The 16034-nt window shown below is 45.6% G+C and overlaps 1 protein-coding gene across 1 annotated transcript in view; it reads left to right on the top strand.

The window, feature by feature from the left end:
* Positions 1-16034, top strand: part of LOC147718136 (acyl-coenzyme A amino acid N-acyltransferase 1-like) — a 159702-nt gene that overhangs the window by 60804 nt on the left and 82864 nt on the right. The window contains exon 2 of the mRNA XM_086919210.1: positions 9503-9705. Coding sequence (XP_086775336.1) covers positions 9503-9705 — 203 coding nt within the window. The remainder of the gene's footprint in view (positions 1-9502; positions 9706-16034) is intronic.

Here is a 16034-nt window from a genome sequence, read left to right on the forward strand (position 1 = left end):
CACCACCATGAAGTTTAGAAATGAAGGACCATGCACAGCATCCCTCGAAAACGATTGAAGGAGTCTCCACCCTGAGTTAGGTAGGACTCCGCAAGAATGACCTCCTGAGGCTTCCTCATGGATTTTAAGCACTCCCCAGCCTGGTATTTAGGTTCTACAGCTGAGCGCTAACCCCCTCTAGGGTTATGTTTGCAGTGGATATGGCCTGAAGGTGGCTAAAGGAAAGCCAATGTCTTGAAGCACACCCTAGGGGACAAGTGTGTGTTAACAATTCAATGGCAATATAATATGATGCCCTCCAAGGGCTGCTTCTATTATTGCAGTTTGTTGGTTGAGAATGTAAAACAAAGAATGCACAAGTACTGGTTTTACTTATGTTAACTGCTTTATTGATTTCCTATCATGGTAACAAATATTACTGCTCGCTGTATATGTGGTATTATTGCATTGTATTTAGTAGTATGTGCACTAAATGTAATTCTCCTTTTCTAAAGAAAAAGTACTAACTGGACAGTCATTTATTGAGTGATATTGCGTGCCAGGGAATGGTGATTACTAGCCCACACCATCTCCCTTGAGTCGGCTTTGGACTGCTCAGCTTTGCTACCCCGAGAGAATCTAGCACTGCAATGGAGTGCTTGGTTTCCAGTAAGGACAATTGTGGACCTATCCCTTGTGCAGGCTACACAACTAATAACCCAATTTCCTACAGTAATGTATGTAGTGTAAGGTATCCATGACGGTATCCAGAGGCTGATCAAGAGTGAGGGTGGCCAGGGGCTTTTCAAGGGTACCTTGGGCCCTAATGCAAGCAAGGAGTATTGAACCGCATTTTGTCAGGTACCAACAGGTATAGGTAAGGTGCATTTAGTCCCTGACAGGTCTGGGCCCCGTGCTACGGCACCCATTGATCTGTTCATAGCTACTCTCCTGTCCATCATATCTGATTAGGTACCCTAATTGCTCCTTTAGTGCACTTTACTCTACAGGAGTAGCAAAGACAGCAGGAAAGACTTCTTCAGGAGGTGGAAGGATGTTTGGGACACGATTCTAGGCTGGCACTATAACTACTCCAAACTGTTTATGTCGGGCAGATCTATATGTTTTACAAGAACAGGTCTTTATTTAACTTATTCCATGCTCGCGTCGGCGGCCGACGCAGCCCCGCCAACTGTGTCAATTGCCTGCACCGCGGCGGAATGTCCACCGCGGTAAACGGGTTGAACACAGGAGAGATGCACAACAACTCAAAATGATGATCAACAAAACAAGCCAGGATGTTACAGCACCCTCTGGGGTCAATGGACAGCTCAAAAGGCATTCTTTTTTAATAACAAGATGTTATTAGTTTTCAAATTCAGTAACGGAGCATACAGTGAATCACAACAAACATTTCCGATTAGGCCATGTGTTTCTCACTGAAGTCTCATCTGCTGCCCACCATTTAGTTATAGTATAGTTTCAGGGGACAGGAGGAACCCTCCACAGCAGGCACTCTTAACCGTGTTATTGTTGCCTCTCTTAAATCCACCCTTTCTGTCTTAATATTTTATTAAACTCATTCCGTGCTCGCGTCGGCAGCCGACGCAGCACCGCCCACTGTGTCAAACGCTCGCACCGCCGCAGAATGTCCACCGCGGTAAACGGGTTGAACACAGGAGAGATGCACAACAACTCAAAATGATGATCAACAAAAGAAGCCAGGATGTTACAGCACCCTCTGGGGTCAATGGACAGCTCACAAGGCATTCTTTTTTAATACCAAGATGTTATTAGTTTTCAAAATCAGTAACAGAGCATACAGTGAATCACAACAAACATTTCCGATTAGGCCATGTGTTTCTCACTGGAGTCTCATCTGCTGCGCACCATGGGCCAGTTATAGTTTAGTTTCAGGGGACAGGAGGAACCCTCCACAGTAGGCCCTCTTAACAGTATTATTGTTGCCTCTCTTAAATCCACTCTTTCTGTCTTAATATTTTATTCTATTTATTTTTAGTGCCCCTCCCATCTTTTGCAAGGTTCTTCTGTGATTCTCATGATGCCCCACTGTGATTCACTTTATTTCCAAACATATCTTCCTCCACTGGTGACACAGAAATGTGTGGTAGTGCTCATGGGCAGTTATTCCAAATGGCCCGAGATTGACATACAAGAGGACATGGGCACGGAGACTGTGTTGAAGTTTCTCACAGCCACCTTTCTAAGGGAAGGTATTCCACCCTCCAACCTAAGTGACAATGGACCCCAGTTCACGTCCGAAAAGTGGACCACCTACATGGTAAGGAATGGAATCAAGATCAAGCACACGTCGGTATACCATTCAGCCACTAATGGCTTAGCAGAAAGGTTTAACAGAGTCATAATGGGGTCAGTACAATTGGCACGGCAAAGAACTGGGAGACGGAGTTGAGAAACACGCTGTGGGCCTACAGGATTACCCAAACCAGCACAGGATACAGTCCCCTCAAAATCCTCAGGGGATGGGACCCCTTTATCAAGGACAATGAAGCATGGAAGGAACGCACGATTGTGAGCAAATGGTCCCCTGCAGTGGTCCACCACAATCTGGAAAGATCACAAAGAGTATACATGGAGCACTTCAACAAACAACGCAATGTGAAGGAGACGACATTAGAGAGAGGAGAGTGGGTCTGAGTCAAACTAGCCCAGATGAGAAGAAAGGGAGACAGCAAGTTCAGTGCTCCCTTGCAAGTGAAGGAGGTTTACAACAGATCAGCCTTTCTGAGTGATGGGAAAGTTTGGTCCCAGGATCAGATGCCCAAGTGCAATCAGATACTGCAGTGGACCAAGGCAGAGGGGCCGCAGTCAGAACACCACAATGAGAACCACTCTGTGATCCTCCCTTCGGGAGAAGAAAAGGCCACCGTGGGAGACGTCTTGCGTGAGACGGTGCCAAGGGAAAAAGATTATCAGGACACACTGGAACACCAGGATGACACGAGTGAGGCGGCACCGAAAGGAAAACCTGTGGAATCAGAAAAATCAGGGACGAGGACTCCCAGAGTAGATACAGGGAATGCCCCCAGAACCCCGGTGAGATGTACCCGAGCTGGCATAATAGTGGTAAGACCGGCAAAGTATAGAAATGGTTGAAGTGAACATGCTAATAAGCAGCTAGACTCTCGGACATTATCTTTTATTTTGTGTTCAGTCATTAAAGGGAGGAGATATGTAGTGTTGTGCTCTATTTGTTAAGGTCTGATGAAGCGACGTAGAGCGTGACCGCCATGTTGGCAGTCAATGCGGAGCCCGTGAACAGAGCGGATGTGGCTCCTGGCGCTCTCACTAAATAAGTTAATAAAGATAATACTGTACCTGCAACAGCACGTCCGCCTCTCATTAGGGGGTCCACCCATTCCTACATATGGCAACCTTTGTTGCCTCGGACCTCATGAAGCTCCGCTACATCATCCGCGTATTACTATGGAATTGGGCTACGGCCCGGTGTTCGGAGCCCGGGGACTCCATCCCCTGAGGTGTATTCCTGTTTCAGGGGGCTGGGACCACATCTCCAACCCTGCATGTTAGCAATTCTTTGGGGAGCACCATCACGCCTCCCCTAATGTGGTCAGATCCACAGTTCCATGTGTTCGTGACCGAACCACTGTCAGCAGAGCCTGGCCGCAGGAGCAGACAGGCAGGGAAGCCTTGCGGCTCCTGCAGCAGTACAGATGAGTGCTGTCTGGGCAGGAAGCCGGTGTTGGGTGTCAGGGGTGGCTCCCTGCACTGCCCCCCATCCAACCAGTGTGTGGAGTGCCCAGGTGGGACCGGGAGCCCCCACGTGAGAATGGAGCTGCAAGGCATAATGCCGCACAGCATGCAAACAGATAATCAAATAGGCATGGCAGCTCTCTCCGGCACAGTGGGAGAACTGATAAAAAAAGTTGGCTATAGGAAATCCAATGTCTTGAAGCACCCTCTAGGGGACAAGTGTATGTTAACAATTCAATGGCAAAATAATATGATGCCCTCCAAGGGCTGCTTCTATTATTGCAGTTTGTTGGTTGAGAATGTATAACAAAGAATGCACAAGTACTGGTTTTCCCTATGTTAACTGCGTTATTGATTTCCTATCATGGTAACAAATATTACTGCTCGCTGTATATGTGGTATTATTGCATTGTATTTAGTAGTATGTGCACTAAATGTAATTCTCCTTTTCTAAAGAAAAAGTACTAACTGGACAATCATTTATTGAGTGATATTGCGTGCCAGGGAATGGTGATTACTAGCCCACACCATCTCCCTTGAGTCGGCTTTGGACTGCTCAGCTTTGCTATCCCGAGAGAATCTAGCACTGCAATGGAGTGCTTGGTTTACAGTAAGGACAATTGTGGACCTATCCCTTGTGCAGGCTACACAACTAATAACCCAACTTCCTACAGTAATGTATGTAGTGTAAGGTATCCATGACGGTATCCAGAGGCTGATCAAGAGTGAGGGTGGCCAGGGGCTTTTCAAGGGTACCTTGGGCCCTAATGCAAGCAAGGAGTATGGACCCGCATTTTGTCAGGTACCAACAGGTGTAGGTAAGGTGCATTTAGACCTTGAAACGTCGGTACCCCGTGCTACTGCAACCATTGATCTGTTCATAGCTACTCTCCTGTCCATGATATCTGATTAGCTACCCTAGTTGCTCCGTTAGTGCACTTTACTCTGCAGGAGTAGCTAAAACAGCAGGAAAGGCTTCTTCAGGAGGTGGAAGGATGTTTGGGACACGATTCTAGGCTGGCACTATAACTACTCCAAACTGTTTATGTCGGGCAGATCTATATGTTTTACAAGAACAGGTCTTTATTTAACTTCTTCCGTGCTCGCGTCAGCGGCCGACGCAGCCCCGCCCACTGTGTCAATTGCCTGCACCGCCGCAGAATGTCCACCGCGGTAAACGGGTTGAACACAGGAGAGATGCACAACAACTCAAAATGATGATCAACAAAAGAAGCCAGGATGTTACATCACCCTCTGGGGTCAATGGACAGCTCAAAAGGCATTCTTTTTTAATAACAATATGTTATTAGTTTTCAAAATCAGTAACAGAGCATACAGTGAATCACAACAAAGCTTTCCGATTAGGCCATGTGTTTCTCACTGGAGTCTCATCTGCTGCCCACCATGGGCCAGTTATAGTTTAGTTTCAGGGGACAGGAGGAACCCTCCACAATAGGCACTCTTCACAGTATTATTGTTGCCTCTCTTAAATCCATTCTTTCTGTCTTAATATTTTATTATATTTATTTTTAGTGTCCCTCCCATCTTTTGCAAATTTCTTCTGTCATTATCATGATGCCCCACTGTGATTAACTTTATTTCCAAACATATCTTCCTCCACTGGTGACACTGTAAGCGCATACTTTACTCTGCTGTTCCATCACAGCACCCCTTAACTACCGCTCATGTTGTTCAGATGTTTTATTCGTCCTGGATCATTCTCTGGTCAGTTTTCCATTTTTTTGTGTTGTTTCACAATCTTCTTTATAGGTCTAGTCTTGGTCAAAACCTTTTTTTTGGATTGCCCTAAAAATATCTTTTGAAAAACATACATACATACAAAGACTTTCATCCCACTTCATCCATTGCTCTTTTCATCTGGCATTCATGTTTCTTTTCCAACAACCATGTCTTACAGAATGAGCCTGTGGGTCTGCTTAGATCAGCTTTGGGTCTCTTCATGTGTGAACATTGATTTTCATTCGACAAAACTTTTAAAGCTGCCCAAAACCGTTTTTCACCGCTTGGCTGCACCACATACAAAGATTTTGAGGGCACAGGCAGACGAAAAAAGTGAATTGTAATTTCATAAGGTTCTCTTCTTTAACCATTTAGTTTTTAGTTCTCGCCTAGGCAGCACAAGCGCTGTCTCGTTGAGACATGCAGTATATACTTTAGCGTGGAAGCTTTGTTTGAGCTCCGCCCACTCTCTGCCCATCTTTTGTATTGGCTTAGGTCCTAAATGCAGCCTTCCTATTATTTTTAGGCATGTTAGTGCCTCCTCCTGAAGGTCATGTTGTCATTTTTGTCCTTCCATGGTTATTGGCCCCTTTACTATAAACATTATTTTGTTCCTGTGCCTCCCCCTGTCCCCTCCCGCAGTCCATGACTTCTCGGGACACCACTACCCTCAACCCCACTCCAGTTGCTACCCTTTTACCCACCCCTACTCTCTTTTAAAATGCAATAGGACTTGCGTAAATGCGAATTCTATTTCTTTACAAATGCTTGTTTTTAAAGTAGTGCGTACTGTTGCCTTACTTCATAAGCATGAGCGCCAAAAGTCAGGCAGCAGTTGCCTGGTTGTGGGTGGGGATAAATCAAGAAACAGGACAGCAGCACCCCTGCGTTATAGCTAAAAGCATTCATAGACGGGTTAAAAGTACTAGCTGTTGCAATGCTTGTTGTTTCTCATCGCTGAGGAGGTTTCCTAACTCCACATGCCTTTTTTAGCATTGCAGCTGCGCTGAGAGGCAGATGGGGTGGGGCCCCATGGTGTAGCTGTACGGTAGCCTCTATGATGCCGGACCTGTCTAGTCACGAGTGGCGTGAAGCGGTGAACATCGGGGGTGCAGAGGCCAGCCAATCGCGTGTTAGGAGGTGAGCGTAGGGCAACAGGGTCCAGGTGCGCAATGCCCTTGCCCTGTGCCCCATGATGTCCACATGGCAATTTACCCCTGTGGACGCATCGTGCGGGCCACACATCAGGCGGGACATTGGAGCCGGCGTTAGCAAAGCCTGGTCAGGGACGAGAGGTGCCACCGCTGCCTCTCTTTTGCTGCAGGGAAGGGGAGACCTGGTTGACCTGAACCTTTTTTGGCCAGTTCAGAGTTGTGAGGACCCCAGTCTCCGCCCACTCCTAAACAACCCAACCCACCCCTTTGCCTGCTGAGCTACAGCAATAAATAATAAACTCTTAAGTGGTTTGAATGTTACAGCTGGCATGGTGACTGACAGGACAGCTTCTATAGAGGCAGCATGTGCAGCCAGCTACGACTTCTCCAGTCACAAATTGTTTCACCCTGGGCTGGTTTTCTGGGATCCTTGTGATCAGGCGAGGCAACTGTACGGTTTCTGGAGCAGGGGTAACATATAAGCGGTATGTCTCCATAAAAGTGTGTGTCTGTGTGAGAGCACTTTGCACTCCTGTACGCCCCTGCATTTCTTTTCTCCTCTGCTGTGTCCCGCCCATGGCATCTGAGCAGCGCTGGGCATGAGTGGGAACGGGGGCATTAGTGGTGGGCCATGGGTGGCGAGAGGGCAGCCTGCCGCGTTCTTGCTGCACCACCACCCCGGTCCCAGCCCATGGAATTCAGCCTTCCTAAAGCATCTATATCTGGGTGGAGGAGTCGGGCAGCCACTGGCAGAGATAGAGTGAAGAGCATGGGGTTGGGGGAAAAAGTGAACTATGGGTACAGGGAGACTTCTGCATGTCCTGATAACAAACCTCTGCATACCCTCCACTGCCCTTGCAGACTGGAAAGCCACTGCATGAGTGTAGTCTTCCTCCACAGTAAAGATGTTTGTGCTCAATAAATTTACATGTGGACCTCAACTTTATTCCTTGGTCCCAGCCAGACGAGACGCATCGCCAAGTTTGTAAATTTTGAGCACTGTGTTTCGGTGTGTGGCTTGTCCTGGCCGGTCTCTCTCTCCCCTACACTGAACATGTCCATTTTTCTTTCCAAACTCATAAACGTATGGACTTGAATTCCCCCAAATTGTTTTGTGCTTGCTTTTGCTCTGGTTTCCCAATGAGATCTGCCATGTCAGTGAATTCACAGGGGCGGGGAGCCTTTCTGCTAATTATGGCGAATTATTAATATTTCACACACTTAAACTGCTAACAACTTCCCCAGAAAGCAGATAGCTTCTTAGAAAATGCCAACATGTGCATAGTTTTCATGAAAACACTACAGCTGCTTTACAATATTGCCAATAGCTTATAGCATTTCTATCTTGGTCAAAAAGTACTTTTACTTGTGGACTCAGAACTTGTATAATACTCTAAGCTTCAGAGACAAACGCCACAAGCATATTCAAAAGGGACAAGCCAGGTAGGAACAACCATACACGTGGTATCAAAGATATTTAGCTTTTCCCACTAACTTTCCTGTAACACGGAATGCCAAAGCTTTATGATAAAGTACATAAGTGCCAATGAATGACAAGATCAGGGTCCAAAGGTAGGCCTCTTTAGGGCATAAGGTGAAGGGGTGTCATGCCCTTACGTTTTCTTGCTCCGTAAAGGCATGTTTATAGCCATCAAGTGGCAGGCCTAGCTGGTGGGTTAGGAGCTCCTAATCAAATTGTGCAGTACACCTGTACACGCTGGTAGGTATGTAGATGTTTACGTAGTTGTTGCTGTACATGGGGCTAATGTTGCTTAAGGCTTCGTATGTGTGCGTGAAGAGTCTGAAGCGTGCTTGTTTGTGGATTTTTAGCCAGTGGAGCTTTTACAGTGAGGCATAATGCGAGTGTGGTGTGGGATGTTGAAGGTTAGCCTGACACTGAGTTTTGTGTGGTCTTGACTCTTCTGGTCATTTTAGCATTTATTTGTGCATAGAGTGCATTAAAGTAGTCCATCTTGCTGCAGATGAGGGCTTGGGTGACTTGTTTGGCGAATGTTGGCGGGGGGCCATTCGAAGATCTTCTGGTGCATCTTGGATGTTAGGAAGCAGGAGACGGAGACTGCATTCACTTATCGGGTTATGGTGAGTTGGTTGTCAACTACCATTCCGAGATTCTTTGCGTGGGTTCCCAGAAAGGTTGTAGGGTCGCGTTCTGCAGGCCACCCGATAGATTTCCAGAACATGGTGTCTTTGCTGGAGAGCATTTTTTCTGCCTGCTCTATGTTGAGCTTGAGGCAGCTGGTTTTCATCCTCTGGTGACTTGCAGGCCAAGAAACTGGTCCTTGTGTTTGAAGTCTTGTTTTATAGTGTTTTCAGCATACGATATGATGGTAAATCCATGGGTGAGGATGATGCTAGCGAGTGTTGTCATGAAATTTGTGCAATGAAATTGTACTTGTGACAGGCATGTCCAAGAATTAATGATAGACCAAGAGCCAAAGTAGAGGACATATTGAACTGTCAACATACTTTTGATTATGTGTGTGTGTAAATGGAAATTCTCCTTAGTTAGTAACAAATCAATACCTCACTTTGGCTAAAAAAAACAGTTATTTGCAAGCTTCTGTTACTGGAATGTGTGAGAAAGGGGTAATTTTGATTTTATCTAAAAAAAGAATAGCTGATGCTGAAAATGTCCATTAGGCACAAATTGTATGAGTGAATAACTTATCCTAGAGTGCATGCTCCACATCCAATAGTCTCTGCCATTGTATTCTGGTTCTGGCTAAATACAGTTGTTTAAAATGGCTTCTCAAGACAAAGCAGCATGGCACACAACATAAATGCAGATGCCCACCTGCCTTTTCAGCTTTCTATATTCACTGTACACTGCTTTGCTGTCATTTGTGTCACAGGAGATGTGCCATTTCCTGGAGTCATTGACATGTTTGGAGTAGCTGGGGGTCTCCTGGAGTACCGCAGCGGTCTTCTTGCCAGCCGGGGCTTTGCCACACTCGCTTTAGCCTATTTTGCCTACGATGACTTGCCAGGCTCAATATCCGAGATGGATCTAGAGTACTTTGAAGAAGCTGCAGATCTCCTCTTGAAGCATCCAAAGGTATGTCTTCTCTTTTCTTCTCCCTGTCAAACCGTGTAATACCAACTTAAGGTACGCTGCCCCGATAATCACCCATTCTACTCCCATCAGAGACACGGCAGGTAGTGGTCGCAGTGATAGGTAACAAACATGTTAATGTCCCTGAGACTTCAGAAGGAGGCTCCCTCGATTCAGGCCCTCAGGTAGTTTCTTCGGCAAGGTGGGTTAAAGTTGCAAAGTCCTTTTCTCTGTTCACTTGGACGGAGTCTCGTCTCAACATCCAGAAGAAACACACTTGGCCAAAGTTCCGGCGCAGCATTTGATACCTACAAAGTCTTTGTTCTTTAAGGTTCAAATCACTGTCTCCAGTCAGAATGAGTTCAGTGGAGTTGGAGAGCATTTGGTTTACGAAGCAACATCCTGCCATTTCAGAATGAGGTGGTCTGCTATCGGAAACCCAGTGGGAGGTGGTGCCATCATTCACCTTGCCAGGCATGGCCCTGAATGGATCAAAGAATCACCCCTCCCCACACTCAGGATACCTATCTCTCTCTCCAGCCAGGTCTGACACAACTGGCCCTGCTGCTCCAAAACCAGACGACCAATTCACAACAGCCTCAGTAAAGCTTTAGGCAAGAAACTACCGCGTTTCCAGGAAAGGCATTTCACAACATATGATATTGAAACGTTTCTTACTGAAAGGTGGCCCTCCCTGACCTGAGCATAAACATATCAAACTTGAAGTTCCTATTAGGTTCCTGGGGGAGTATAGGGTGATAGAAAGTAATATTTAACTAACTAAACAGGCTACAGAAATGTAGGCATTATAATTGTCCTTATTCACACAGTCCTTTATGTACAGGGAGCATTCGCGCCCTGGCACTGATTAGCAGTGGCACGACACCCAGACCATCTACATCTAGCCAACACACAAGACAGGAAGAGTACAAGGGGAAGGGAGACCCACGCCAATGATGCCAGGTCTAACACTTGAGATTTAAAAAGGTTCACGTTTTGAATTACTACCATTTTTTGTGCTATAATTTATATAAATTGTTTATCTTCTCTGTGTCCTTATGGATCCCCTTTGAGCTTTTCTACTCTTGGTTTACGTTTCCTGCAATAAATGTGGATGATGAAACATTCCATTCCTAAAAATCCCACTGCGATACCTGCAAATTATACTCCATGTTGGAGATTCTGATTTCGGCATGGCAGCATCGTATTCGGTTAATGGCACACTCCCCCACACCGTGATTCCGGTCCGGTTAGGCTCTTTATCTATCCCTGGTGCCACTTGGCCGGTCTTGGCCGGGTTCACATCACATTGACATTATCTACAAGCCCCCGTAGATGACTTACGTCAACTAAATACCACATTAATTGCGGTGCATAGGGCTTTAGTACAATACATTTCTCGCAACCTCCAGGTGGGAGCACCTGGGGTTGCGTCACAACCAGTTGGACTGGCTGGGATGTCAATAAGTCCCATCATGGTTAATTCGGTAATTAACAAGTGCCCCCAAACTAAGGACGATATGCCTTATTGGCTTGCTGAGAAATTTGACCAACTGGAAGCAGTATTTCCTAATACAACTCCTGTGGAAAAACACAGGATCCTCACAATTAGTTTGCAGAAAGACTTAGTGCCAGAGGTAACTGACTGTGGGAATTGGGGTAAAGTACTTGCAGAAGTGTATGCAAAGTGCTTCGGACACTGACTGTGCTGCCCTCCTTGATCACGCATGTTCAGGATGAGCACAGACCAGAGGTGGCTATTGAGTTGGGAATGAGGCTTGTTGGAGTGGTTGACGTAGTTGCTGATCTCATCCATGCAAATGTAAAGGGAGATGGGGTTAACTTTCAGGTGTCTAATGCTTTGCGCCTTGTCGCTGATGCCGAGAAACCCCGAGCGTTACCAAAAATTATTGCGGAGGCTTATAAGAAAATTGGCCGTAATAGTTTGGGTGTTCAGCCTTTTGCTAAAACAGCAACTCAACCGCAAACTCAAATGGCAAAGTCTACTAAAGACAACCGTCCAAATTTTCCAAAACAGAATTATAAGAGAAAAAAAAACAGGGGAAGCAGCAACAGAAACAAGGGTCGCGTCCTGCGTCACCGACACTGGTGTCTACTGAGCGCACATATGATTTGCACGACCGCTCGAGAATTAGGTCTCCTGACCAGTTTCACATTCTCATCGTTCTTCACAGGAAACATCGGTCTAACAAGCCGGTAGAAGAGAAGGCAGGAGAGGTCGGGGTGCGCCACAAGGACGTGAGAAGCCCCGCCCGATTCTCAGTAAAGGCAAGCAGGACGACTTTCCACGTCTACTCCCACAGCTTCGGAACCTAACATCGACATTAACGCTGCTAGACAGCGCAGCAGAGGTTACAGTAGTGTGGAAAGCACTGCATCCATATCTGAAGGTGACAACAACTGACACTTTTATCACAGTGGAGACAGCTGACACTAGAGTTGCTCCCCTCGACAGACTAAGTGTATAGTACTTTTAATAGAAAGTGACATACAACATGTAATAAAAGGAATTTTGGGGGGAAATCTCCCTAGTTTTTCACACACAGTACCCAAGGAGCAGGCATAGAACTTTGCAGAAGAGTGGGCTCTACTGCTTGCACCGGCATTGTACCCGTACTCCGGTCGGATGGGATAAACTTTTACCCCGACATGAGATTTTATTGCGGTCTATGCCACAGCCACAACCCCAATATCCCATATGGCCAGGAGCAAAAGCTCCTGTTGTCTAAATCCTTGAACAATTAGAATATCAAGGTGTGATTGAGACCTGTGTGTCACCCAAGAATAATCCTCTTTTCAGTGTAACCAAACCTGATGGGTCGTACCGCTTTGTTTTGGATTATCGGCATATAAACTCTCATTGTCGTACATGTGCGGTACAGAACACCCACAGTTGTGCTCTCATGGACCTTCTTGTGCGTAAAAGGTTTAAAACCACACAAGACATTTCCAATGGCATTTTTGGTCATAACCTGTCCTCTCTTAGTAGTCAATGGACAGCGTTCACTTGTGGCGGCAAACAAAAACAATTTTAAAGATTAGCCATGGGCTATAAAAACAGCCTTGGCGTTTTCGCCTCAAGTGTCGTCTCTTTGTTAGAAAGCATATACCTGGATGCGTACTCGTACGTTGATGATGTTTATCTCCTGGACGACAAATTATGGCTGCATCTCTGTCGCATGGACCGCATCATAGTTATGTTTGCGGACTTCGGGTACAAATTTAACTTTGCAAAATCACATATTGCAGAGGACACAGTGTTGTTCCTGGGCTATGAGCTCAACAATGTAGTGCACCTCAATTCCTGGAGAAATGCGCTTGTTTGCGATCTCCTACAACTCTGAAAAAACTGCAATCTTTGCTTGGATTTTTGTTGGTCGTACATACATTCCCTATTATGCCCAGCGTAGCAAGCCACTATATGCCTTGATACAACCATCTTTTACCAAATCATGCTGGCTGCCTGAACATACAGCTATTCTGCAATCTCTGCAGTCTGATCTTCTTGAATCTAAATACTTACTGACTTGTGACAATCACACTAACCTGGTGATTAGAATTGTGCCAGGCATCGTGGGTTTCACATACTTGGTGTTAAATGAAGGAGACACAGTACCTATTGCTTATAAGTCACACTTGTACACTTCGGCTGAAATGCGAATTTCTTCTGTCGAAAAGGTATGACGGTATCTATTAAAGTGGTCCTAGTGTGTTACTGGCTTTCACATGGAGGGGAACGAAATAAGAAATTGTTTTGTTTGAAAAGAACACATAAATCATTAAAAATTGTGGAACAGGAAACAATGTTCGACCAATATTATTTAATCACATTTGGAATGCATTTTCATGAACAGTTTTAAGAAAAACCTAACAAGGTATCATATTGAAATGTGTGGTGCCCAGAGGGTGGAAAAGGAGGGGTGAAAGAAGGTTGTTAGGTAGTACGTGATTGGAGAGAAAGTTTTGTGATGGTGACAAACATATCACAAACAGTTTTGGTATATATTAGTCATATACCAAATGGTCCAAGTTCACAAAATCTATACATATTTGCCATATAACATATGAAAATACAGTTTAATTATCACTGTAGATTCGGTATTGGCAGAAGCTGTAAAGTCGACGTTTCGACCCATAATTTTCGTAGGTATCTAGAACCTTCCCACCGGGGTCTTCCTCAGGACTCGTGTGGAGTGAAATGGGCTGTGAACACCAAGAGTGTAGCAGCGGAGGGGAAAAGCAAATCTCCCAGGTCAATTGTTGAGAACAGGGGCTCCGTGGCTCTCCAGTGAATGTAGAGTTGGTGAGAGTGAGGCGTCACCTTAACACTGGCGTGCTCAATCTTCAGTGTAGATTTAAACTGATGTCCATGTTCCTTAAAGCCCTCAGCTTTGCTTGTTTTGACTCCAACCGACTTCTATAGATGAAGGACTTGACTTCAATAAACAAAAAGCAGGTAGAGGCAATTGAAAATGTTTTGACAGCTGTACAGATGGCGATTCTGAAAGAGAGAGCGCTGTCACAGGGAAAATGCATGTTGGTTGTTACACCTTATCCTGCACTTGAGGCAGTGACGAAAGCCAGTGTAACAAATTCTAAAGTTTAAGATCCTTGTTGGATACAATGGGCCATTTCACTGACATTCCTGGATGTGACATCTATCTTTGACCCTTCTTTGCAAACACAGGCGTTTTTATAGTATGAATTTGTTCATCCTGCTCCTCTGTCCATGCGCCAGCTTGAGGATTACCATTGTATCAATAACACAGACGGATCAGCGCAACCGGCGACAGAATCTAAACATTCTAATTCAGCGGCCTGGGCACGCGTGGCTGGTAACATTGTGAATGGAGAATTCAAGTCCGATGTCATGCACACGCAGACAATAGGAGATTGTACCGCCCAGTTGGCGCTTGTACTGGAGTTTGCTGATCCTTGTGTGAATACTTTGATTGTAAGTGACTCTTCCTACTGTGTCCAATCTTTCAACGACAATTTATTTTTTGGGACTCAAAATGACTATGGTGATTCCAAAGGTAGCACAATTAAGCATAAAATGCTATGGGTTTGAGTCGCAGAACTTAAAGTACGTCTTCCTCTCGTGAATGTAAGTCATACTCTTGGTCATCAGCGTATAGGAGTACACGCTGTTGGCAACAGTTTAGCTGCCGTAGCAGCAAATACCAGCAGTGTCAACAAACTTAGTAACAGCAGTTACAAGGTCCAAAAGTAAGATTAATGATGACATCTTGGCAGCTATTGCTGCTACAGAGAAGAGTCGACGAACAACTGTCCTTCTACACCACAAACCGCCAACTGCACTCGGCCAACCTCACCCTCGCTACCCTCCCACGCATCTACCAAATGACCTCCGGCGGGAAGATCTCTCTCTCACCTCGCAGCTTAGATGTGGACATCCTCCCCCCTCATCTACGTATGACCCAGGACATGCTGACCTTCAGGAGACCAGTTGCAGTTCGACCTGTAGCTGCCTACCCCCCCACCCCCCTATTGCCTTGAGACTCTCACGGGTGAGTAGCGCGCTCTACAAATGTTTGATTGATTGATATTTATTCCAGGGGTTTCCCTTCTAAATACTCTTATCATTGAATTCCTGATAAAGTTCCCTATGTGAGAATTAACAATGTTGGTGACAGGTTGATTCTCAAGGTGGACCGCAGGCTATCCTTGATAACAGCCACTCATGAAGGCATGGCCCCGGCTCATACCGGCGTTTCAAAGACTGTCTTTATCTTACAGCAATGTTACTGGTGGCGTGGATTATATAAACAAACTTGTGAATATGTCCTCTCTTGTGATATATGTCAGCAGATTAAGCCTTCAACTGCTGAACGGCCGCCACAAACTCAGCTGTACATATCTAATATACCACTTGGTTGTGTTTACTTAGATGACTGCAGTCCTTTTTCTTTTGATACTGCGTATATGTGCAGTGGATTTGTGCACACTTTTTCTATGGGTTTGGCCACAAAGGAATGCTGATGCTTGAAATGTCATCAGGGATTTGCATGTCTTTGTGGGGAGTTTTTGCATCTGGCACCTTCCATTCTGACCAGGGTCCAGCGTTCGCCTCTAAGGCGTACAAGGAAGCCATGGTGCATGTGGGAGTGCAGGTCAAATTTTGGTCTCCGTTCCGGCCTGAGGACAATTTTATTGTGGAGCGAATGAACCGTGACTTAAAGCAATCCTTGACAGCTAGAGTTTTAAGTACTGACAGGAACTGGTTCGCCCATTTGTATTACATACAACGTGCATTTACTAATCTCCCTAAAAGATCTCTGGGTGTGCAG

Source organism: Lissotriton vulgaris, chromosome 4_2, assembly GCF_964263255.1.
Source record: "Lissotriton vulgaris chromosome 4_2, aLisVul1.2, whole genome shotgun sequence".
In the NCBI taxonomy this organism is placed as follows: domain Eukaryota; kingdom Metazoa; phylum Chordata; class Amphibia; order Caudata; family Salamandridae; genus Lissotriton; species Lissotriton vulgaris.